The sequence below is a fragment of the Rhopalosiphum maidis genome, chromosome 1 (genome assembly GCF_003676215.2).
Source record: "Rhopalosiphum maidis isolate BTI-1 chromosome 1, ASM367621v3, whole genome shotgun sequence".
Classification (NCBI taxonomy): domain Eukaryota; kingdom Metazoa; phylum Arthropoda; class Insecta; order Hemiptera; family Aphididae; genus Rhopalosiphum; species Rhopalosiphum maidis.
The window spans coordinates 70,606,328-70,634,106 of NC_040877.1; the positions used below are offsets into that span (position 1 = coordinate 70,606,328).

The 27,779-nt window shown below is 25.4% G+C and overlaps 2 protein-coding genes across 9 annotated transcripts in view; both read right to left on the reverse strand.

The window, feature by feature from the left end:
• Nucleotides 1-1,281: 1,281 nt before the first annotated feature.
• Nucleotides 1,282-14,731, reverse strand: LOC113548713. Of its 5 annotated transcripts, none has more exons than XM_026949737.1 (16): nucleotides 14,328-14,731; nucleotides 12,184-12,231; nucleotides 10,668-10,758; nucleotides 10,446-10,565; nucleotides 10,225-10,341; nucleotides 7,752-7,868; nucleotides 7,434-7,690; nucleotides 5,738-5,906; nucleotides 4,308-4,449; nucleotides 3,974-4,139; nucleotides 3,513-3,883; nucleotides 2,959-3,136; nucleotides 2,623-2,897; nucleotides 2,391-2,559; nucleotides 1,979-2,317; nucleotides 1,486-1,899 (listed from the first exon to the last, which is right to left on the reverse strand). In XM_026949737.1, the coding sequence occupies exons 2-16, from the start codon at nucleotides 12,220-12,222 to the stop codon at nucleotides 1,486-1,488; spliced, it is 2,964 nt and encodes a 987-aa protein (XP_026805538.1). In that variant the 5' UTR covers nucleotides 12,223-12,231; nucleotides 14,328-14,731. The 5 variants fall into 5 exon arrangements, with proteins under 5 accessions (XP_026805540.1, XP_026805541.1, XP_026805538.1 ...); XM_026949738.1 differs by having other exon boundaries at nucleotides 14,324-14,731; XM_026949739.1 differs by lacking the exon at nucleotides 14,328-14,731 and having other exon boundaries at nucleotides 1,282-1,899; nucleotides 12,184-12,222.
• Nucleotides 14,732-17,574: 2,843 nt separating this feature from the next.
• The window catches only part of LOC113550225 (putative uncharacterized protein DDB_G0286901), a 79,166-nt gene continuing 68,961 nt past the window's right edge, over nucleotides 17,575-27,779 (reverse strand). For 2 of the 4 annotated variants that reach the window (XM_026951934.1, XM_026951937.1), the window contains 12 exons: nucleotides 24,902-24,989; nucleotides 24,166-24,359; nucleotides 23,148-23,214; nucleotides 22,693-23,057; nucleotides 21,714-22,084; nucleotides 21,433-21,642; nucleotides 21,256-21,346; nucleotides 21,012-21,147; nucleotides 19,773-19,919; nucleotides 19,254-19,371; nucleotides 18,953-19,194; nucleotides 17,575-17,762 (listed from right to left, as the gene is read on the reverse strand). In XM_026951934.1, coding sequence (XP_026807735.1) covers nucleotides 17,676-17,762; nucleotides 18,953-19,194; nucleotides 19,254-19,371; nucleotides 19,773-19,919; nucleotides 21,012-21,147; nucleotides 21,256-21,346; nucleotides 21,433-21,642; nucleotides 21,714-22,084; nucleotides 22,693-23,057; nucleotides 23,148-23,214; nucleotides 24,166-24,359; nucleotides 24,902-24,989 — 2,116 coding nt within the window. In that variant the 3' untranslated portion in view covers nucleotides 17,575-17,675. Of the gene's footprint in view, nucleotides 17,763-18,952; nucleotides 19,195-19,253; nucleotides 19,372-19,772; nucleotides 19,920-21,011; nucleotides 21,148-21,255; nucleotides 21,347-21,432; nucleotides 21,643-21,713; nucleotides 22,085-22,692; nucleotides 23,058-23,147; nucleotides 23,215-24,165; nucleotides 24,360-24,901; nucleotides 24,990-26,319; nucleotides 26,421-27,779 lie in introns of those variants that run through there. The other 2 variants (XM_026951935.1, XM_026951936.1) reach the window with 2 other exon arrangements.

Genomic DNA, 27,779 nt, shown 5'->3' on the forward strand with positions numbered 1-27,779 from the left:
AATACATTATTATTATAAATTTTTATAATACTAAATTATACTTGGATCTAACTTGAAGCTAAAAAAATATGTTTATGGTTAGTCTGGCAACCTAAGTTTCTCAATAGTGGGCTGTTATCATAAAGGTCTGAAAACACTGATTTCCAACATTTTTTCCTAGTTAGGTTTGCATTTTATTGAATTCAATAAATTTTATAACATTTATTATAAAAAAAAAAACTTCAAAAAAATTAGTATACAATATTAAATCATCAAATCCTAAGATCATAAATAATTAGAAAACAATTGGTGGTGTTGAAAAGTGACTATTGACAAAAGTAATTGTAGTCATAGGAACCTTTGTACTACTCAGTATAATATCTACAGATTTACAAAACCACAGATAATTATGCATTTGTATGTTTATATTAGAGTAATATCACTATTACTATATTACTCTAGTTTATATGAAGTAGTCAAATAGTTTTATCATCAGAACGGTTACAAATGTAATAATGTGCTAAGACAACTGTTTGTTAAGAATAGATTTAACTGCCTCATACAACCATAATATAAACATACAATAAAAGTTAAATTTGAAATTTATGCAAAATGGGTATTAATAGCTTTAATATACATTTTATATGCATATAAAACAACTATATCAAACAACTATTTATGTTATGAACAAGTTTTGAATAATAGTAATGTAGAAAGCTTAAAATATTTTTACAAACAGTTTTGAATTTTTGATACATAGTAAATGTATATAAATTATTTTCTTTAACATGCAAGTTAACATAGAATTTTATACGAAGAAAAAAAATAAACAATTAACACTCAGTGAAAACTTGAAATACAATTTCACTTATGTATCAATTTAAAGTATTATTACCAAAGAAAAAGTTAGGTTATTTATTTTCTAATTGCTTGAAAAGTTTCATTTTGAATTTAAGCAAGGCACATAGTCGGTTATTGAAATTGAATTATATTTTATTTTATAAAAATGTTTATTAACTTTAATAGTAAAATCATATCTAAATTAAATACAATTGATTTCAGTTTTAAAAATGATATACTGCGTGAATTGTTTTTTTTTTTATAAAAAGTATAAGTATACAGAATACTTAAATTTCTTAAAATGTTCTTTGAATCTAACTTATTTAGAATTGAATCAAAATTAATTTACTATACAATGAATAGCAAAATTTACATTTTCAAATTATAGTTTTATATTATTTACAAAATGAAAAAAAAAAATGAGTTATAAATGAAATAAAATTATTACAATTATAAATCTATTAAATGTATCATAACATTTATGCTTAATGATCAGTTTTATTATACATACAGAAAACATAATACATATACATTATAACTAATAATTTAGAATGTTATTAATATCTTCAACCTTGAATTACAATAAAAAAGTTTTCATGTTCACAAAAATAAAATCATATGAACGGGTTTTAGTGTGAAGAAACAAATGAATACTTAACACTTAATTCAAAGATCATTAAACTGTTCACTCAAATAAACTCTAACTGTTCCTGAAAAGGGAACCTTAATTACCCTAGTTTTAGCATCAGGCATCATAGTATCTAGCAATTTTTCTAGAGCAGGAACTGAAAGTATATCAACGTTATCTGATTTGTCTTTGTCCTTGTCCTTTTCGGGAGCTGACTCTTCTCCTGGTCGCTGTCTTGGTTTTCTTGTCCTTAGTATAGGTATGTTGTTGGTCGTTTCTTTGGTATGGGATAATTCTAAATTATAACCAATACTATGCTGGTTTTGTTGATATTGAGTTATAAATAAGTCAGTAACGCGAAGTAATTCATGAGTCAATCCCCAAACCAAGTGTGTTAATGTCTTGGAGAGTTTCTTGAGGCAGTCAATCAAGTGGCAGTTGGTAGTTGCAGACTAATAAATAAAAACAATAATATCGAATATAGATAAATTTATGTTATAAAATAATATAATGCATATTAAGTATACATACTTGGCTCACATAAGCAGGAATAATCAGTAAAGCTTTAATACCAATACATTTTTCCAATTCATCTTCAACACAATTACTGAATTCTATGTTGACCAATTCGAGAATAGTGAGCTTTTCAAGACCCCTAATAGCAGTAAAAACGTCTTGTGCACAACTGTCCCATTTACCGCAACAATTTTCCAATCTCAGCGATTTCAAATTGACAAATCTTTTTAATGACACAGCAAAATCTTTTGATAGGCAATCACAATCGCCAATTTCCAAAAATTCTATGTTTTCAGTAATAGTATCCAAACTCTGATAGATGTCTTTTGGAAATGATTTTATAGAAGTTAATGACTAAATAATAAAAAAATAATAAATAATATTATAACTGTTTTTCTATAAATATTAAGTTATTTAATAAACTTACAAATTTATTTAAATTTATTAAATTTTCAAATGATGGCAATGACGTTAATTTGATTCCAGTTAAACCTTTTAGTCTTAACTCGGTGAGCTTTGTCATTTGGCCTAAATAATTTAAGCTTAGGGCCATAAAATCATTGGGATTTTTCGCCTCTTTTGTTACATTTGGATTTCTAAAAATAAAATCAATTATTTAAATTATTTAAAAAAAAACTGGATATTATTTTCTTTATTACTTTATTGAAGTTGCATTAAGTACTTCAATTTGAGGTAATGAGTAAATAATATCTTCAACTACATGGGTAGGACATCTATACAATTCAATGAATTTTAACTTCTGTGCTCTTTTCATTGCTTTGGAAAAATGCAACCAAAAATTTTCGAATTCGTCAACTTTTATAGGTATCAACATTCGTCTAGTATCTAAAGTATCAGTTCTTTGATGATCAATAGAGTCTACAAACCTTTCCCAGTCATAGACCATAGAATTTTTTAAACGAACATTTTGCCACTAAAAATAATTGAATAAATTAGCAAAAATATATTGTGAACAATTTAAAGGTTATACTTACTAAAAACTTGTTCATTGCAATTATATGCCACGCGGTACATACTCTAGAAGCGGATAAAAGCTCATGTGTTTTTAAATATTTAAAAACGTGTCTCAATGCTTTAACCATGTAGTTAAATGATTGCATGGATGTAAAAGTAGTTGTAATTTCTTTAAATGAACCGTTCATTTCAGAATTCCTGTAAAATATGAAAAAAAATTCATTATATAATTATTTTATTGATCTAATAATATAAAAGCATTCTTAAATATTTAATTATGTTCCTGACCAGGCACATATAAAGACCACTAGCTTTTACATGCAAACAAAATAAAGCCTTAGAACATATTGTATGAAACAATAAATAAATAACAAATAGGGGTTGAAAGGAATATAGGAATAGTTGACTTTCCGCTCAAATCTGAAAACAAACATAACCAAATGATTAAAGCAGTAAAAAAACGAAAATTAACTTACACTCATTCATACAAGCAAGACCAATGACCAACGCTACTGTGTGCCTGGTCCATTATTACATTCCCCCAAAGGATAGGGAAAATTAAATATTAACTTACTCATCCAAATTTTTGGGCTCTTGAATAACACAAGTCATCAAACTAGGCCCTCGTGTTTGTTTCATCTCATAAACATACTGTTCGTGAAAACTGCCATCAACCATTGTAGTTTTGTATACATTTCCTTGACATATAACAGTATTTATAATATCAAGGTCATTTTCATCTCTATATTCATCAATTTCATGTGGTTCTTCAATTTTAGAAATTGGCGTTCTATCAATAAAGAAATTAGGCGTATCTGAAGCTTGATGAACTTGTCTTATACGAATCGGTTCAACGCGTAGTTGCTCTGGTTCAGTAGCACCCACAACCACAGTATGAGATGACTGTACACGTGTATTTCTTTGTTGCATAATAGATCGACAGTTCTAGGTAAAAAAATATTAATGAAAAAATGGAATAAACAGCTTTATAGATAAAAAAAAAAAAAAATAATGAAAATTAAAATGATCACTTACTAAACATACATAACCAACAATCTTTAACTGAGCATTTATATTGACACATGCTGGATGATAGTAGACCAGACATTGAGTGCACATTAAAGAAGCAGGTTCGTCATTATTAGGGCACCGAATTCCACAAGGAGCTTGCATGATGATTTCCCCATCTGATGTTGACAACCTATTTTTATCCATTCACGTATATGTTTTGATTGAGGAAGGATTATGTAGAAGGAAGCATAAGGATTACAACCCCGTAATTTTGTATTATATTTGTGAAGCCAAATAATAAACTAATAAGCAAAAAACTGTTTAAGCAAAAAAATAAAAAATAAAACCAATATGTTACCGTCTTTTAATGGTTGTAGTATTTATATCAATATTCTCAAGTTTAGGAGAAACTTTTGGTGACACACTAGATTGAATAGCTTGCCAGTCTTCAGATATGTATTCAGGTGTGGATGAAGATGTATTCATTGATTCTGAATTCCCTATGTAATAATGTAAAACATTAATTCTGTATTCAAATAGCACAATAAAATATATAACTGTATTTTTCAGATTAAGCAAATAAATACATAGTTACACTGTATATAAAATTATATTACATGCAATTTTAAATATACATATTTCATAGATAAATTGCATTGTATACACATTTTTGAATTTCACAACGAGATGCATTATTTAAGAAAGGTGCATACTCTATTAGTCTAATTTATCAACAATTCTGTGTATCAACATTTATTTTTCAAAATAGGTTTTTATTTAAAATAAATATAAATTAAATTTATAAACAAATTTTAATATTTTAATTGGTATACTCAACTAAAATCAATTTCTTATTTATTTCTTATTTCTTATTTCTTTTTTTTTTTTTCTTATTTCTTTATTTCTTATTTTCTTATTTTTTCTTATTTTTTCTTATTTATTTTCTTTTTTTTTCTTTATTTCTTATTTCTTATTTCTTAAGAGGACGTCACACCCATATATCCGTTTTACAACATAGACAAAACGCGTTTATGCAGTCTGAATAAACTCACTCAATTTACGTTCTAGAGTAAATATACCTAATATAAAATAAAAAAATGACAATATTTTGTAAGGCAAGATGATGAGTTTTTTTAAAAATTAAAATTTTGAAAAATTAAAGGTTATTTAAAAATTTAAAAATTGTTGCTATTTCTAAATGGTATAATGAACGTTATATTGAGAATAATGGAAATAACTCATCATCTGTTCTCCAAAACATTATCATCTTTTAATTTTATGATAGGTATATTTATTCTAAAACCAAAATTGAGCGAGTTCAACTTAAGACTGAGAAAACGCTATTTTTTCTCTATGTTGTACGTGTGAAAGACGGAAACAATGCTTACAGGTGCGACGTCTAATTGATAAAAAAAAAGAAATGTTTTTGTATGTACAGCCATGTCTATCATAGCATTAGACTAAAAATAGTATAGACAAACAATACTAATGAAATTTTATAGCTCATTTTGATTTGGATTTGATTTACTAGTTGTATACTCGTATGATGACAAGAGATGGGAAATAAGTATCTACTTGTCATTGTTACAAGAGAGCCAAATTAAAATTAAAATATTAATTAAGTGCTAAATTATTATATAAATTATTAGGCCTTCATTTTAAATTAGAACATAACAACTTAATTATTTGTATTAAATGTTTGTTAGTTTAAAGAAGTTTAAGGGGTAAATCTACTAATTAGTATAGGCAGCGCTGATTAGCTAAATAATAAAATAAATTTATATTTACCTTTTTTGGATCTTGATCTTGAGGAAGTTTTTGCATTTTTAAAAACAATTTTCATTTTACTAGCAGATTTTTTGTTTTCATCATCTGACAATTCATAATCAAATGGTGGGCGCTGTACAGGTGTTTTAGATTTTTTTGGTCGAACAGCAACACCAACAAAAGATTCTTCCTAAAAATATATGAAGATAATTGCAAATGCTTGGTTTTTTAACAGTTATATGTATAAATAATAATATGAAGAGTTTATGCATAAAGTCATGTGGTTATGTGCATAGTAAATGATCGTTGATGTGCATACAGCACACCTATCAAAATATACAATGTTTTGCACTCATATACAAGATCTAGCAAGATTAGTTTTTTTGATAAAAATATGTACTTTTTATCCATCAAGTTAGCTAAGTAGTATTATCAGATTATATTTATTAGATACAATTTCTGAATAAATATTTGCATTTGTTCAAAGAATTAACTTTACATCAAATTTTTATTTTATAACTTGCTAAAATTATTCAATATTTATTATGTAATCTTATGTATGCTAGTAAGAAAAAATGAAGATGATATAAAATAAATTAATATTATTAATTATACTATTAATGCGATATTAATATTTCACTAAACGTATCCATTGTAAAAAAATCACATTTGCTTCCATACTCAAATATTCCAAACTTAGTAAATTTGAACTATTAAATTGTTCAAATAACAATTTTTACCAAATGTATAACTGTTTGAAATTCTCAGTTTGAGATGTTCATGAATCAATAAAAAACCAAGGAAACTGTGAGTGATGTCAAACCCCTTCCCTCAAAATTTTCTTGCATTACACAAACTTAAAAATTATTTTATCATTGTTTTATACAACCCTTACTAAGATTTGTAAAACTCCCCTCCACCAATTTTTTTTTTCATGAAAAGTCATGTTCAAGTGTTATATTTAACAATAAAATAAAATGTTACAAAGAACAAAAATTAAATATAAAATTGTTTATAGCTATATACTAATTGAGTCCCTATACTGAATAGGAAAAAATAATATACTAATTGAGTCCGGGGTTAGGAAACTAATAGTATACGAATTGAGTCCAAGGATTATTTTGAGTAAAATATTATAATTTTATATTCAGCCCACCCAAAAATTTACCAATTTATAAACATTTTGTTGAATGTTCAATGCAAAATGTATATAAAAATTAGAAGAGTTCCTATAATAATAAAATAAAAAAAAAAAAGAAATCAGACATCAAATGCAGCTGTTGAAATCAAATACAATAGCTATATTTGAATATATACAATGCTTATCTCATACATTTTTACCAATATAAACAATGTTATTTAATCATAATAATTATTTAATTATATACAAATTATTCATATTATATTAAATCCCTACATTAATATATATTTATATAATAAAATATTTAAAAAAAAAAAATTTTTTTTAACCATACTTGTAGATTGTTTTGTTACAGTCAGTCCTAACTTCTAAGTCTGTAAAAATGAAAAGGAAAATGTTTTTTTTTTTTTTTTTTTTAATTTGATAAGACTTAGTTAGTATTAAAACATCAACTCAATTAGTATTATACCTAAAATTTCACTGAATTTATTGGTATACCCTAAAACAAGCTGGGATTCAATTTGTCATAAAAGGTTATACTTGGACTCAGTTCGTATGTAGCCTTGTTTTTATTACCTTAGCTAATTTAGAATTTGCATCTCTGATCAGTTCTTTTGATCTATCATTCATGCCAATTGGTTGTTTTAAAAAAGTAAAACTGTCGATAGTAAGAGAAGTTTTATCAGATGAGATATCCAACTGTTCCTGAATTTCTCGTAATGATCGTAGTTTTCGGTTATTTGGAGAATAATAATATACATCACCACTTCTATTTGCCCGATTGAGAACAGTAGATTCACCTGATGTCCTATATACTAATTCTCGTTTCCATCCTGAAAAATATTTATCACAGATAATTTACCAAAATAAACCTTTAATAATTAATTTACTTACCATGCTCAAATGGAAGTTTAAAAATAGCGTCAGTAATATCAACATTAATTTTTCTTCCTGTACTACGGCGCGTTCTAGTGTTGGAAGAAGTTAAGTTGAATGTAGGAGTAGTAAGTTCTAAAACATTAAAAATCAATTAACATAATACATAAAAACTATTTTGTAATAATATTTATAATTAAATTCTATCTTTATTCATATTTAGAAAACCTTTAACACAGTATGAAATATATACTAAACATGAAATATAATAAGTAATAATTATTTGTATAACATTAAGATACATAATGATTTATTGTTGCCCTTAAAATTAAATTTCATAGGAATATTATAATAAATATAGAGTAGTAAACTTAACATATTTATCTTATTATTTAATGTTATTTACATTAATTGATAATTTTACATTAAAATATTGTGGTTCTAGGTGCCATGTTGTAAATACCAACACATTTTTAATTTAACTTGTGTATTGTTCGATTAACCTATATATTTTTTAAAACTTTATCATGTTACACAATATTATTATTATTTTAAATACTAGGTTATTAGTTCAGTAATCATAATTTAAAATAAAAGAAGAATAATGGTAATAAATCAAAAAAATGTGTTTAAATTTAAAAACAATTACTTCTATAGAATGATTATATTATTAGACATTTAAATATTAAAACAAAATAAAAATAATTCTGGTATATATTTTTTTTAAACATAGAAATTTAAAATTATATTCTGTAAAAATATAATAAATGTGACAATATCACTAATAAAATAAACCGATTTCATTATCTTAAATTCAACATACATAATTGCAAAAATAGTAGTCATCAAAATGTAAAAAATTCAAAAAATGTAAACATAAATACTATAATAAAATTAGTCAAATACATGTAAACATTCATGATATTGATATATGCAGAACATAACTTTACCTAGTTAAATCATTATAGTCCAAACAACAAAAACTGGCCGGTGACCTCCACGACCTGCCAGCCATAAACCAGTGGTTAGTAGTAGGTCCTCAAACTGCACTGTGCCACGCCACTGCGATGTTTACACAATAAACGCGGCAATTAGTTTTGGCAGTATGAGGACCACTGACTGGAAATGGTCGCTAGAGTCGTGCTAGTTACCGGCCAATTTTCATTGCGCGAACTACAGCATTTGTGGACAAAGTGTCTCTTAGGGAAAAATGTAGTTTTAATTTCTATAACTTAAATAAATTTTGTATTAGGTACACACATAATATAATATGTTTTCCTGTATTTACTTTAGATTCTAAGCAGAGCAATTTATGTATTGATTTTAAATGTATGGTTTTTTTTTTTAAGACAAGTAGAAGATAAAATGGATGGTTTTGGATAGAAAACATGATTTAATTTCTACTTATATGATTTAATTTTAAAAATATTTAAATTATTTTTTTATAAATGTTGATTATTCACTGGGTCTAAATTCTTAAAAATTTAATACAGAGCCTAAGATAAGTTATTCTTATAAAAATTATAAAATTATATAGGCACAATTTTTCTTCTTATATGCATTTAAAGCTCAATTTTTACAAAACTTGTCAAAATTATAAAAATTTACCAACTGCAAGTATTTTATAGTACATTTTTAAAATCTTTAATTTGTATAGCTGAAGTATGAAAATTGGATACAATGTTCATCATGAACTTAAATTAAAAAATTCATAAAAATATTTAAAGATTAAATTTGGGTCAAAATTATGTATTTTAACCACGTTAATTATTTTATTATTTTTCATAACCATTAATTTTGGTGACTTAAATTTTTTATGTATATAATAGATTTTTCTTTACCAATGAAATTATAAAAGTATGTGAATTTTTTTAAAGATATTATCTACTTGAGCCTATAATGCATACTGTTTTACAGTATACCTAGTATATACAATAGATCGATACCCATTTGTCTATCTTACTTTACTACTTATTTATTAACTATATAAATAATATATTATATTGTGTTGGTATTCCTATACAAATTTGAATTGGCATTTCTGAATACCAAATGCCAATTCAAAGATAAGATTAAAATATTAGATAAAATGTTAAACCAAGATTTTTATAATACCTTATCCACATCTTAATGGTGTGAAACTTAGTTATGAACTATTTATTTATTTAAATTTAATAACTGATTAATTATAATAGAATTTAATCAATCAAATAAAAGTAGATCAAAACTTCTAAGATATCTTAATACACCAAAAAAAGTTAAAAGTTTGTAGGATATATAACGGATGTACGTGAAACAAAGAATATTAAGATGTCAAGAAAGAATAGCAACAAATGCATTAAAAATTAAGTTAATAACACCTATAAAAATTAACATTTAACGTATATATATATTTAATGTGAATGAATTGGAAAATTTTGTGTACCAAGTGAGAATGAATTGAGAGATTTTATAGTTTCTGATACATGTATTATACATTTCTGTCACTCACCTAAAGAAGGCGGAACATGTAATTCCAAAGATTCTAAGGTATCACTGTGTGTGTTGTCTTTCTTATGCCTCTTATTACTCCGATTATTCTTTACATCATTAGGTTCTGGTGATGATACTACAAATAATAATTATAATTAAAAAATAATACATATATGTTTTACACATATTATAAAATAAAAGAATACAAACAGATTTACAAATATAATTTTTCGAACTTACTACTTGATTTAGATTGTTTCTTTTTATTAACATGATTATTATTAACAATGGATGGACTGTCAGTTGGCTCGTCTACTTCCATAGGTTCACCTGTTTCTTTACTAAGTTCCATTTTTAATGCTAAATATAACCATATGAATTTTTTTTATAAAATTTGTAATTACATTGAATTTTAAGTTAAATATAAAAGCTGTATAAACATATAATGAATGAAATACTTACATTTTTTCTTATTTTCAATTATTATCAATACTTCATCATCAATATCAAATCCAATAAAACGTGCTTCTAGGTTTAAAAGATTATTGGTTTCCTAAAAATAAACAAATTAAAACTTTATTTTTAACCGAGCATAAAATATACAATTAACACAATAAGAAATTATTTTTTCATTTATTATATTATAAGCTAATCTAGACTACATTTTATTAATGAAATAAAGTGGGGTTTTTACAAAAATGAAACAAATTATACTAAGTTTAATAGTGAAAAATATTCATTGTATTATATATTTGTTTTATTATATTAACATTATTTAATAGGATTAGTGCATGTTATTTAATAAGAATTAATCTGTACTAAAACAATGCATACTAAATTTGTAATATTGCATTTTTGTATTTCAATTCATAATTTTTACTTCAACAGAAAGCGTTTTACATAAAATAAAATATGTATTTATGAACTTACCATTAAATTACTCATTTTTTAAACCCATAATAATAAAAAAAAAGCAAATATAATAACTTAAAAATGTTGAACAACTTAAATGGATAAGAAAATCCTTCGATGTACAGTTGTCAGTACTCAGTAAATGAGATAGGTAATCAGTGATACCAACATAGAAATCATCCTCTACATATTATTAAACAATATATTAAAATTAATATAGAAATTTAAAAGTGATACAAAATGTTTAACCGTATAGAATATAACTAATGTTTTATTAAATTCATAAAAAAAAATAAAATGCTTTATAAAATTGTATATATTTTAAACTTTAAATTAAGGCAAAAAGAAAATAAATAATCAAGCCTAAAAGTGAGAAATTAAAATAGTAACAATAGTTATACATTTAAATAACTTGGTTAAAATCAGAAGTTGTTTATTTTGCATCAATAGCATTAGCGCAACAATAACAATCTACAATGAAATAGTCTCAAACAGGGCCTGATTAACCAATAAGCTGAGTAGGCTAAAGCCTAGGGCGATAAATCAACCCTAACCTACTGATGACCAACTCCTTATTCAGGCCCTGATCTCAAATGAAATTGAAATAAAAAATGTAGTGCAAAAGTTTTTTTTTATTTAAATTTATAAATTTAAAAAATAAGTGTTTATTTTGGTTGTTTTTAGTGCATAAACATACAGGATCTATTTATTAATTATTAAATTTTATAATAAACTCTACATAATATGTTTTATTTATCTACATAATAATAGAACATTTATTTTTAACTTCAGTTAAAATTACTGAAACAAAGTTACTTTACCAGGGGTCAAATTTCAAATGGCATTAATATTAAAACTTAATTACAGCTAAATTCTGAAATTTACCATTGTTTTCAGCATACTAAATTACATTGGTTAACAGAAAAAATAATTGCTTGGTGGAGCAATTTTATATAAAATTAACATATTTAAATAATACTGTTTAATTAAGTATAATCAAAAAATCTATGATGCTTAGTATTAGTAGTTATAATTTAAAATTATGATATACAAATCTGTTAATTACTTTTAAACCAGCAGATTTCTTTCTTTCCAATTTATCCATTGTTGGTATCTAGAATAATACAAAATTAAAAAAATATTATTAATATTTTATAATATTAAGTTATAAAAGATAAAAATAAATTTAAATTTATAAGTGCTAACAAGGAGCTAATACTGAAACAAATAATAAAAATAAAGTATATGAGCTAAAAATAAATTATACAATATTATGTAATAACAAATTTTGGAAGTTACAGTTTCCATTGATGAAATATATACAAAAAAATATAAAATATCCAAACAAAAATAATGTTTATATGCAAAAAATAACTATAAAATTAAGATTAAAAAGGTATGATTTACAAATTATGTTATATAATAGTGAGAATGGATTCTTGAACTTAATGAACTTTAAGAAATTTGAATGCTTTAAACTTTTTGAAAATTAATACTCATAATTAAATTGAATATTCAAAAACAACAATTCAAACAATTAAAAAAATTAAGTTAAATATTGACAATATTTAAATATACAGTCATATCCTAGAATATTTTAAACATACAAACTAACATGTACTTTTTTATATTATTGAATTAGGTTATTTTAATATTATAAAGCAAGTAATGGTAGGTTAAAGTAAGTAATTTGTGTAATCGAATATTTAAAGATGACAACGCATGCTAAATGCAATTTATTATGCTATAGTAATAAATTAAATACTGATATTATTTTCATATCAAATATTTCTTTCTCATAAATTATTATTATATTATTTGCATTCTTGTCAGTTGTATAATTGTAAAATGTACAAGTTAATATAATAGGTATAATAATAACTTAACCATTGACCAAACTTTAAATAAGTCTTATCTCTAAATAAAGATTAATAACATGAGGAGGAATTTGATTAAATTAAGACCTATTTAATTGTAAGACTGTCAGGACAAAAAAAGTTCTTTAGGATTTCACGGTAGAAAACTATAAACAACTTAAGGTACTTCTAGTAAAATTTTGTACTAACAATTTGCTTTCCTAATTTTCCAAGTAAAATTAGTAAAAAAGAAGACAAGCGTGACATTAGAGCATTTGACATTTCTGTATGGTACCCAAAAAAAAAGGTTTGGTAAGCATTTTATTAATTATAAAAGACCTACTATTTTAGACTTACTAAATTTTGAGGTTACAAATATATTGTCAATAATTTTAATACAAAACCGGGCTATCTAAATAATAAAAAATTGTTTTTACTTACTTAATAGAAATATTATAAAAACTTTATTGTTAATTCAATCATATTATTTCTAAGTAATATTATAGTATGACTAGTTGTAAATACTAAATGTTGAAAATCATTTTCTTCACTATCAGCTTTGCTTATAGAAGTGAATTAATCAAAATACTTAGGTAACTTTAATTTAATTGATGAATAATATATATATATTTAAATATATGAATGTAAATCAATACCACTTGGCATATTATGTATAATATAGAAGTAATATTTATTATAATAAATGAATTATCAAATTCTTAATTATTTCTTGTTTCGATATTTAATTGGGCAAAGTGCCTACTTGAAATTTGATTAACTATCCAGATTAGCCCATTTCACGATATAAAATATTGTCAAGTAAATTTTTATGTGTTGTAAAATTCAGGAAACTATACAATAGTTGAACGTAACAAATAGAGCTATTCATAATACAAAGACATGATTAACATAAAATCATTAGGTGTACTCGTATACAATATCACCAGTCTACAAAGCATTACTATAAACACACATAAATTGCGTTGGTTGTTTGATCACATCTTACAACAAACTGACACAGCAGTTTAAGAAATTTAAAATGAAACGGTTAACAGAAAATTCTACTCCCAAAGTCCCTGGAGAGTATAGTAGAGGATACAACCATTTTTTCTAAAAAAGCACATATGCTAGGTTTCAGTCACTAATGGATAATAATAAGACGTTTAGGCGGGCACTCCGTACACACAAGATGCATTTTCAATAAAAATTCGTGTCACACGAAACGTATCATAGATATATTATAAATATAATTTTTCACTTATAAAACACAATATGACCGTACACATTATTATAATAATAATATAAAACCATTTAAAACCGCAAGTCTTGAGCTATCATGTGGATACGTACGTACTCGTTTGTAATACAGGATGTGATGACAGGAAACGCACAGTTCACGTGCGAGCAGGACAGGCGCGTCCAAAAATCGTTGTACAAGTGACTAGGAACGCCGCAGTTGCCCGGGAAACTCGTTGCCAGTCAGATTACATGGATGCGGTTTTTAGCTGGACGACGGACGGAGAAGTTTATACGATAACGCGCGGACAGGATTCGTATCGAGGGAGCCGTTCGAGAAACCGATAACAAAATGAGAGTGTAAAACACGAGTGATTCGACATTCGGTAGATATTCGTCGTCGATACGTCCGTTAACCGATCAGTAGATGTCAACAATCAACAAATAAATCGCGGGAACCGGTGATTCACGAGCGGGGTAGAGAAAAGACAAGTGGTAGTGTGGTTGTGGTACGCGATGGCGGGGCGTCGTGTGAGGATCGCGGGGATGACGCTTGTGGCGGCAGCCGATTCCGGTGTAGTAACGACGTGAAAAGGTGGGCCAACCGTTTTTTCTCCCATGCTAGTTGAGGTTATGTGATTTATTATAAAACTAGTCAATTAAATTCAATAACCGTCGTGCTAAATGCGAAATTCAAATTCTAATTATGTACTTGGTCATAACGATTTTCAGTTTTTACCAAGCGATTAAATTTTCCAAATCTAAACCATCAAGTTAACGCATACAATTCGTTTTTAACCTCAAATATGTTCCCGCCGGTCATAGGGTCGTTTAAAATTAATTTAAATTATTTACCATCGTCTTTCACCCCATAAGGTCGGGTGCACGTCAGTGCCCACTACCCATAACTTATTTAACACCATTTTTAAATTTTTTATAAATTAACGCATTATTTGTTGATTATTTCTTATAATATATTTATATAAATCCACTGATTGCTGTTTAATTGAGATCCTATGTTTGAATAATTTAGGTATACTTTTGCAAATTTGCAATTCAAAATATTTATTGACTACTGGTTACTGCAGTATCTTAAGTTCAATAAATTTTAAACGTATAAACCGCAGAAAGCATTATAGTTTTTTATTATTTTTATATTCTGTGTATGAACTATGAAGTGGGTAATGTGATAAGAAGAACAATAAATAAGTTCATATTGATAAAAATACTGAACTTTGTGTAATTATAAATAAACATAGTGGTTAAGAAATGTAGTGTGTATAATTATTAAAGTTAATGAACAATAGCCGGTGTAGTTAAAATTAATTATAATCAATAAAAAAATTAAAATAAAATATATTCTTTTGATGGCAAACATTAATAATTTGAATTTGAATGAATTTCAATTGTTTCAACATAACTTTATGAAAATTTAAGATTTATGCTGAATTTACTTTTAATTACAACATTAAAACTAATGGTTTTATAATCTAGTTTTATAATGTCCCACGTGTTGATGTTAAGCACTGGCGACTGGCATAGTTGTCGTTGTCATTGAAAATCACTGAAGTACCTAATGAAGTAGTCATTTATTTTATCAAATTTGGCTAGGAGATGTCTTCTTTTGAGAACAGACATATGAATAACACAACTAGAACACCATTTAACTGTATAAAGCAAGGGCAGTGCTACACAAGATCCAGAATAGGCAAGTGCCCCCAACATTTGATTTTGCCCTTCCGTTACCTCATTCCATTTTATAGGAGGGCCTATAATTTAATGTTAAAAATATATTAGGTAAATAAAGAAATCATTATTAATATATAAAATAGAATTAATTGATTTAAAGAGTTTTTAGTCTTAATTATATTATTTTAAGTTTGAATGTTATATTAAAATTAAATGTGCTTTTTTCACATTTAGAAATAAATATACTTAATAGATTTGATACTAACGGGACACTTTCTAAAATCGCATATATTAAAAAATAAAAAGTTATGTATTGTTACATACAAATAAAAGAAAACGAAGGAAATTTGTAGTACATTTGTGGTAATAATAATAGGTATGTTTTTTGATTATTTATTTAGCAATATACCCAAAACATTTTTAGCAATAATTTCCTGAAAATATGCCCTCCCCCCCAATAAAAATATCTGACGTTGCCACTGTGTTTAAGTAATCTTTGACATACGTTTTAAAGAATTGTAACTTGTAAGTAGAACGTGGATTTTTATTCACTAAAAAGTATCAAAATATGCCTTATAATATGCAAGAATTTTTTTTTAAACTAATTATAGTAAAAAAATGAACAATTTTTTTTATTTACAAATTTAATAACTTATATAAAAATAATAATCAATAAGGTATAAACTAAATGAAAAAAAAATTTTTTTAGAGAATTTTTTGAATAAATTATTATATTTCTAAAATTATATTTATTATTAAAATAAATAACTTTATGCATTCCTAGTTTTTCTTTAGTGAAGCTATACAATTTATCTGTTAACATATTTTTTAGACTGAACAATTGTTCAACATCAACTGAAATTGTTTAAACATATTTGAAGCAACTAAGCATTGGAGAGTCTTAATAAATATAATTGACTTATATATAATATATATATGTATATTAATCATATTTATATAACTATTTAGTGATTTTAGTGCCTACAAAATGTATTTTTAATTTTTCTAAATACTTTTTTAGATTTTTTCTTTAATATACAATATATTTTGAATTTTGTAAAAATATATAAAAACATGCAATAACCGTTATGTGTAAAAAAAAAATTCACGAATTCCAAAAATATGCAATTGCATAGTAATCCGTGCTTTTTACTTATAAATATAGATAGGTATTTTAAATGTAGTTAGGTATTGTAATTGTTCTTTAAATAAACTTTAGTGGCCCATGATTGATCCCATTAAAAAACTTCTTATATAATTCTGAATTCGACATTACTTTAAAAAAAAAAATCAAAGTACAATTGAACAATCTCAATTAGCACATTTCATTTACTTAAAAACATTCTTGCCTGATGGCTGATAAGAAAAAATGTTAAAATATTACCACAATTTATATTATATAATATTACTTAATATTTTCATATTTCATATGGTCTCTGATAATACATTAATTATTATTTATTAATGTTGTATATTATAAAAAAAAGTGTCTTTATAATTAAACCTTTATTCTAAACCTTGATTTAAATATTAAATTTTTAACAAAAATTATAAAATTGTTATAGATATATATTCCTGAAATTATATTATTATATTCAATTATATAAACAAAAAAGTAACTTTTTGTTTTTTTAATAATTTTTCATACTATATAAAAATAGTAGTAATAATTTGTATATTTTATGCCAAGTAAATCATAATTATTTTTTTGAACTTTTGAATTAAATTAAAGTATTTATTTATGTTTAACTTCTCCAGCTGAAGAATACTTTGTGGATCATTTAGAAAAATAGTTAACTTCTCCAAGACTAGTTGAACTTTCTGCTTCACTTTCAACTTCTTGAGTAGACTGTTTCAATGAAATCTATGTAAACATTATATAATAATAAAATATTAATATTTAATAGTTCACAAAATCATAAAACATTGTTTACAATGTTTACATCAATATTGTAATTATTCATACATATTGATGTTAAATTCTTTATATAGGAGTAAAGAATAAATTAGAGAGATGCAAGGAGATACTCTTACTTCTAATCAAATGTATTAAGTCATTTTTAACTTTTTCCATTAAAAATATTTATTTATTTTTATTTAATAAAAATACGCAACTATTATTAGATGTTTTTTGCATTTCATTAACTTTTTTGATTTTTAGGTTTTTTTTTAAAACAATTTTTGTTATTTGTCAAATTATTTCTCCAAATTGTGTACTTTGCGTTTAATGATGAAGACAATAGTTGTAGTAAATGTAATTAATTGCAATGAGTTGTACTATTATAGTGTTATAGAGTTGTGCTATATAGTATGCTACCATTTAAACAAGTTTAATAATATAAATAATATAATACTTTACTTTAAAATATTTTATTATTTTTTGAATAGTCATTTTTTTAGTGCATAAATAATATTTTATCGAGACGTTTTTGAGATTCTTTAAAGCAATGGTCAGCACCAGCAGTTTTAAATTTTAGAACAACAACATTTTTTTTTATACATTTCATTGTTTTCAAAATTTAAACAGTATTTTTTTTCCACAGTAACTAATTTAAAAATATAAAATTTTTATTTTTTCCAGCCCACAAAATCTTTTTAATTCATGCATGTGCCTCATGAGTCCAAAAAGGTTGCCGATTACTGCTTTAGAGCATTAAAGTCAGAACTCTAGTTGTTATTATTATTGTACAACCATTCATTAAACATTATAATATTATTATAATAAAACATTAAGAAAGTATAAAATTTAATTTTATATTTTATATTTAATTTTAATTTTATTTTTTTATATAAATATAAAACTAATGACTATGGACATATTAAACATGAATAGACTAAGAATAAATAGAACCTAAAATTCTCAATTAATTACCATTTTTTTTTTTAAATTCCAAGATTTATTAAAAACTCAATTACAACTTTTATTTAATAGCCAAGTTGTACAAATTACTTAATTGGTACTGGTTTATAATATTATAATTACTTTTTATTATTTCTAGTCGTATAGATAATAAAATTAAATAAACTTTAAACATAATCATAATTTATTATTACCATTGAAGAAGTAGTTGAATCAGAATTTTGTGTTATTTTGTTTATACAGTGAACTTTACTGGTTTGTTGATAATTATTAGATATCGATGCTGCAATTGATAAAGAATTTAATTGCCAATCTTGTGTATTTGATTTTAGACTACAATAATCCTTACTGGTATCATTGATCGGTAAATGTTCACCATTTGTAGTCATTTCTAATGTGTTTCTATCCTTTTCATATTTAGTTAATTGATTGTTTTCTAAATAAATAATTTTTAAATTGTTTTTAGTTTTTTAAAAAAAAATTATAAAAACTTACTAGTTAATATCAAGTCATCATTGGTTTTATTAACTCTATTTATATCTGAATTTATCTTCGAACTATTTTCAGCTTCCAAATCATATGCATAAGTTGTAGTTGTATAATCATTATCTTTCTATTTAAATTTTTTCATATTTTAATACATCTATTAGTATTAGACTCATAGGCGCAATTAACTTTATATTATTATATTGATAAATAAAAAAAAAATGTGATTACTACTGAAAAAATGAATAAAATACATTTTTGTAATTTATTTTTAGTAACAATATTATAATCACGGTCTTAGATACGTCTATTACGTCTAGAGTCTAGACTATAATTATTAAAGTGCGCCACAGTTGTTTATCATTATCAATAAACAAAATATTATCCCTGAGAGGCAGTGATTGAAAAATATATGGGAGAGGCTGAAGCCCCCCAAATTGTTTACTCTAATTGCGCCTATGATTAGACTCGATACTTTATTACTTTGGTAAATTATTAATTAAAAAAATATTAAATAGAATTGTTTACGTAATTATTTTGATTTTCATTATCAGATGGTTTCAGTTGATGATTTAATATTATACTTGAATGGCTTGATTGAGGTTGAGATGATACAGAATGTTCAAGTAATGTACTTTGGTTTTGAATTTTATTTTTGAATTTTAGTTGATGCTTCTAAAAATATAGTTAACAACTTTAAGATACACTGATTTAATTCAAATAAACATAACTACAATAAATATTTTTATATTCATTTTTAAACCATATAATTAAGAATACTTTAAATAATAGTATAACTTTGATTTATTATCATTGAGTTGGATTCATGGTATATTTTTTTCTGAGCTAGTTAAAAGAATCAGTTTAGGAAACAGTTGATGAAAGAGAAAGACAATTAGAACAAGTTAGAGCTCAATGTAAAAACACATTTTGCATAATATGCATTCTGTGCGGATCCTGCAAATGTATTAGATCTAAAACAACATTTTAAAGTAAACTTTTATTATCAAATATTAACATTAGCTTTTTAGTTGTTATATGCCTATGCAACTATAAATCTATAGTAAATTGTTTTCATTTCTTTACAATATTTTAATACTAATAATTACAAATTTTGTGATGTTTCAAGAGTTGGATTGAGTTCTGGTATGAATTCTGTTGCGGATATTATAAAAAAGACCAAGTGTCACTTTAAGATTAGGGAAATTTTACAATACATACAATTATGTAAAAATACATGAATAGGAATATTTCTTAATATTTAAACCCCCTTTTTTTAAAGAATCAAATATTAGATTCATCATTCATATTAGGTCATTAATGTCCAGATCATCAGTGATTTGATGTTTAATTTAAATAGTTATAATAAATTATAGATCTTTTTTATATATATATTTATAATTTTTAATTCAAATAAGATTTTTTCTGCTATTGTAACTATTTATTGGTATGAATTTTGGCAATACAATTCTCGATGTCATGTAAATATTAAGAAATATTTCAAAATTTATAAAATATGTTAACTATAATAAATAAGTTATTAAAAAAATATTCATAAGCATTCTGTTATAGACCTATATAGCCTATGGTGCTAATCTTAGTATTTGGTAATTAACTACTAGTCTACTACACTGTATTTACTAAATTAAGAAAACCTATGGAAACTTTTAAGTTTTAGTCTTTACTAAAATATTGTTTGATTTAATAATTAAAATAGTTTAATACTACACACACACACATACACACATATTGGTACACATTTTTTACTTTTAATAGAGATATATTGTTTTGATTGTTCAAATTATTTTGAGTCTTAAATATATTTTGATTTTGATTTATGTTGTCGTTGGAGCATAATGTGATTTGAGAACCATATTCCTTTAAAATTGATGAATTTTTAAACCTAAAATAAAATATTATTATATGTAATATAGAACCTAAATACATAATTAAATAAATGGGTATAATGACAATGACATAGATTTCATTCCATATTAAATAAGATTCTTACAATTTCAAACTTGAGAAATTATAACCATGACACAAAAAATCTTTTATACTGACACATTCAGTTGATTCTGTTGCTGGTATATCATGATGATCTATAAAAATAAAAAAATTGAAAAAAGTTATTTATAAAGTACCTATTTTAATATTAGTTCGTAACATTGTTATATCAACATTTTACCTTTTGAGATTAAAATATTGTTAGGATGATAATTTGTAAGATTTTCGTCAACATATGTTGCCGTATCATCAAGTTTATTATCTGCGGACAAATTTGGAAATTCTACCAATGGATTCAAAGCCACAATGGTGTTTTTAATTTTAGTTAGTCGTTTTAACACTTGACGAGAACTATTTTCAATTTCTACAGACATTTGGTCAAATGAAAAATCTACAAAATTATTTTTTATTTGATATTACAAAAAAAAAAGTATTACATTTTTTAACATTTTTATTAGTTACCAATGTTATCATCACTGACATTCTCTACTAAATTATCGGCTATATCCAATATTCTTTTTTTTATGACTTCTTCACTAAAACCAACCATACTGTGTTCTTCAATAAGATCATCTACTTCACTTGAACCGTTAAACTCCAAGGGTTTTGTTTCTTCCATAGTGATTATTATTTTCTGTAATTGACTAATTAATCGATCGCTTAAAGGATAATTAGACGTATTATCTAACATTCCACAAATAATTTTGCGTATTTCATGACGAGCAACTATTTTGTCATTAGATATTTTTGGTTGAACTACTGAATGGCATTTGCAAGTTTCCGATTCTAATCCAAAAGCGAATTCTTGATAGGCCACATTTGGTTTATAATTACTAAATATAATATTTGAAAAAAAAAATGAATTAATAAAATATTTTAATTTAAATGAACGCATTGACGGACATTCAAGAATAAGTAACTATATTGGCATAGCAATATTATTGATAGGTGATGCTTTGGGATACTTTTAAATAATATTGATATAATAGTACTCAAAAAACCCATCGAAATGGACACTACTGGCGACTACTGCTCCAGTATAGTTAAATTTTCAATGGTACTATACATGAGATAGTTTGACAGTCCTAAAACTGCACAAAATGACATTGCAAGGAACTTTAAAAATAAATCATGACATCTGATATAAGTTACTTAAAATAATTTCATTATAAACAAATGTTGTTTTTTAATCGTTATTTAATAATATGTCTCTATTTAATTAATGAATAATTAAGATTAAGGAAACTTGGTATTTTCCCGAAGCCGTAGAAAAAAAAATAAATATACATAGAAATAGATTACACGTAAAATTACAACTTACTACAATAATAGCACTACTTATACCTATAGCAGAACTATAAAAAATACATGCTTTTTATAATTTTAATAATTATCACTGCCCGTCAATGTATTAAGAATAATATTATTAATATTGTATTACCGTAATAGATTTTTATTATCTGGTTTTATTTGAATGTTAGCTAATTTTTGAGTGACTAGATCAGGTTTTAAATTAACACAAGGAATTCGCTGCACCGTCAATTTGTTTACTTTACAATCATTAGTATTTTTTCCATCGGAAATATTATCCTCAAAATGCACGTTCGTTATACTAACATTGTTTTGGCAAACATTTTTTAGTAACAATTCAGTTGATTCAGAAGAATTGTGAAGATTTTGATGATGATTGTTCGTATTACCTAAATTTCCCGGAGAATTGTAAAAATGAACACGTTTTTCTTGAGTTAAAGACTTAGATTTCGAAATTATTTTTGGATTTTCATTATTTGTATGGATATTTTTACCCTAAAATATATAATGAAATAAATTTTAGTCAAATTAATAATCAAAAAAAAAATATGAACAAAAATAGATCAACTAAATTTTTAACCATACCAATTTTTCTTTAAAATCAGGTTGAAGTTTCCGTGTCATTTTTGATGGAATATCTGCATATATGTCTCTATACACGATTAAAAATTAATAGTTTATTGATTATAATGAATTTCAATTTCCAATTTATAATAAAATTACTAAAATCCGTAACTATAAAAATTATATACTATAGTAGGTATTATCAGTAATTACACTATTATTTATTCATAAATTTAATTAAAATTATAAGTTCTATAATTACTTATATGCACGGGTTTTTTCTTCAATTAATCATATTTTTAAAAATAAATGTTATTGAAGTTAATATTAAATTTATTATATGACATAAGTCACTTATTTAATTTATGCATAATAAAATAAAAATCAAGTTTTTTATCGATACTATTTTATCTAGATATATAATTAATATCTTGCAAAATATAAATAAACGCATCCTAAAATACTGTTTTCTTTTTAGTTCCCATATTTTCCGTATAAATTAGGTCAGTTAGGGTATTATATTTCTAATTAATATTAAAATGAATAAATAAATTTAAAGTTCAAAATTTTTAGTTCAATAAAAGTTCGAGTAAAAATGGGTTTTAGTTTAATTTTGAACAGTTTAAAGAAAACGAAGTTTGACTCATTCAAAATTAAGTTTAATCTTATCAGCACCGGTTCGAATCGTTTTGAACCATCAGAGGCGTAGCCAGAGGGAAGCTGAGGGGGCTGCGCCCATTCGAAATATTATGAAAATTTAAAAATTATTTTAATTTTTAATGGTCCATGACCAACAAAAATCTTAAATTGTATTTTATACATAAATTTATCAGCCCCCCCCCCCCCGAATAAAATCCTGACAACGGCGCTACTTTGAATGGGTACAAATGCCGTTGGCTTGCGTTCGGCATACCGCTCTTACTTGTGTATTCAATAAATTGATATGTATACCAAATCCGAATTTACAACTTAATGTTAATGTACCTTAATGAGCATATGTATAATATACTTATAAAGTTGTATACAATTAAAAATCAACCTTTTAACTATGTCACTTGTGATATCTGCAGACTGACATCTTGGCAATACTTTTTCATGTAGCTTTTTTAAATACAAATCAGTTTCTCTGGCCTTCTTTTTTGCTTTATAAATCAACGTAGACGCATTCACAAAGTCGTTCTTGACCATTTCTTTATTCATACTGACTACATTATTCGTACCAATTTGAGATCCCTAAAAATGAGCGAATAGTGTTTTTTATTATTTTACAAAACGAAATAGTCTGTATTATCGATTATGTATAAATGTTTTACGTTTAAATTAAGTGCTCGAATTGAGAAAAATTAAGTAGAGGAGCTCAATTTAACGATTCAAAAACTGTGTTCCAAGTGCACAATTACTTAACACAAACACGTGGAGCGCAGTCCCCACACCCCCTCACTAACCTTACTTATTAAAAATAATAATAATCAACATACATCATTTATTCGATTATTCGATATCTTAAATAGATAACAAAATAATAATAATTATTGTTGTTGATATTAAAAGTTATAAAATTCGTTATATAATTGACGTAAATTAAAATCCATATTTTAATAAAAATTATTTTGGATATAAGTTTGTGCCGTCTTCCCATTCCAGTGAAATAACATAGTTGGGGTACGCAACAAAAAAGAAAATAGTAGAAGAGCCCCGTTCCTGTGACCCCCCAATTCTAGCACGGTTTAATTAAAATTTTTATAGTAGGTACTAATTAGAAATAAGTGGTATACCTTCAGTTTTGAAAATGTGTTGTGGTCAGACACTGTAGTAACTTCGGATATTTCACATGGTAAATTTATGTTTTGGCGTACTGTGTCGCTGAAAAAATGAAATAAATTATACAAAATCAAAACAAAATAGTTTATGGCAATAATAAATTATGTCGACAATACATGTACAATAATAATGTAAATGTATAAATAATACTTGTAAAGTTATAAATACATTAATACGATACATAATTTACAAATTAAGTGCTACCTTCAGCAAAATTAAAAATTGGTTAAATATTACATAATATTTTGGCGAACTCAAAAATATTATCAAGTAATAATAAATGTGTTGAGGTAATTGGGCTAAGAGTCTAAGACTCATAAATAAAATTCAAGTTTTTCAATCAAACATTTTGAGGATAATATAAAATTCTCAAACCTATAGTTTATTCGCAAGAGCGACTTTTCACTATGATTTCAATTTACCCATAATTACTGAGTATACATCAAACATTTAACAAACAATTTTTTCAGCCACTTAAATTCTGCTAGCAGTGCATGATTTTATAAACTAGCCATTAACTTGCGCTCAATACGCTAACTTAAACGTGATGGACGCCCGCACAACTTTATTTAATTGAATTATACATTTTTGTTTTTTTTTATCCTTTTGATTTTACAATTAATAAATTCACATTATTTTGTACACTTTAATAATTAATAATGTAAAATAAATTAGACATCTGCAAATAGTTAAATTACTAATTGTAGTAATATTTGTGTACGATGTATAACTCTATATATTTTGTTCATGTCTTTAACAAATTATACTATATAATTAATAACAAGTTCAGATGATATTATTCTCAGAGAAACTTTAAAATTCAAATAAATAGTAATAAAATAATATGTAATAATATATCATATATCATATATGAGAATAGCTTTTAAATATATATAATATATAAGTATTGTAACGGACTAGTATAGAAGATTTTTTAAATGACTGTGTATTTTAAAACTAGCCGATATGATGTTTGGTGCACGCGAGTACGGAGTAACGTAGTTGTTATAATATATGTCATACGTATTATAACATACGCTTCACACCAGACGCCAAAACGCAATTGTTTTAATAATATTTTTTGACAAAATAAATACGTTCGTTTAGGTTAATCGAGTAAAAAACTTTAGTAGATCAGGACGCACGCACCCAGTTCGCAAAAATACTATTATACATAAATTATGTACGCGTGCGCGGTGTTGATGGAATATTATTATATTATCAATGGACGAGCGTCGAGTGAAGACATCAACCACGTGGAAATAATTCACTATGTAAAAAAACCTACTATATAAGTTATTATCATAACTAGTTTCCGTGAGTTAAATGACAATAATGCGATGCAAAATACTACAATGCGCTGTGTGCGTACCTATAGCATATGTGTGAGTGTAACTGTAAAACCGTGTTAAACAATAGAAACCATTATATATTATATTATTCTCGCGGCCGTCCCGCGAAGGTCGTTTGACGTATACATTTTAAGATTATTTACGCATTTCGGAGCTTCACACAAAACACACTCACACATATACACTCGAGAACTCGAGACCAATGAACTCGCAATGCAACGTCCGGGAGCTTGACCTCTAACCAAAAGGCCTTCTCCTTACGTTCAGTCGATCAATATAATGTAATATGAAATACAACTCCCGCGTTTTTATTTTTCATACGAAATATGTTATAATAAATAACAGTGACGTCACCCTCCTAATAAATCATCCATGTCACCCACTGTAAGGCATATTGATAATATATTTATTATAAACTGTATTTTCAATAAACTCAATGTTTCGTCAAAACAACCTTGTGTATGGACACCCCTGTCAGTTTAAATTCAAATCTTTTATATTTTACATAAGATATAAAAATGATGTTTTTAAACTAATGGATTTTATAACAAGGCGCATTGAGTATGCAATTTTAGTACATCAATAAATAACCAATAAAAAGTCAATAATTTAGGTACCAATTTTATTTAAGGGGTGCCATATCGAATTTTTACTTACACAAAATTATATGGATTCATTATTTCAGAAATATCTTATAATTTGAAGTTTAAAAAATGAAAATTATAATTTGTTAGGGTAAAAAATTTATTTGTTTTTTGTCTAAGTATTAACGAAATAATTTATGAATCAAGAGTCCTATTTATGTAAATATTAAAATGCTAGAACATGCTGTATATCATGCAATTTTTTGTTTCATCTAGTCATGTGTTTAAGCAATTGGTCACGAGATGTATGATGTAAATAAATATTATACCAAGAATATATTAAATCTAGATGCCGAAGCTAATTTATTATATCGATGCGTAGTACAACACAATGTTTATAAATCGATAAAAGCCATTACGACGGCCGAAGATATATCATTATATACATATTTATGTATATATATATAGTTCGCCCAGGATGACGGCCTTTTCCCATTCGCTAACACAGACCCTCGCGTCGTATTGATCTTGCGAGACTTCATGGGCGACCGCGAAGCGCCTGTGTCGCTGCGAAACAAGAGCTCAGCGTATTCCCACTTGTTAATTATCACTAACTTTTGGAGGGCGAACAAACGTGTATTTGGCGCCCAATCGATACTATATAATTTATACCGTAGGTAGTAAAGTATAAGGAAACAAACCGCGCGAACATACACTTATACCTATAGCTAAATAAACACACACATGCATGCACGCACGTTAATTCAAGTTTATTGTTTTTTTAGACTTTAAAGATACCAATAAACACTGTATATTAATACAGCTATAGAATCGAGAGGTGTAGTTTCACATATTTGACATGACGTGTCGAACACGTATATCATACACACGTGTTT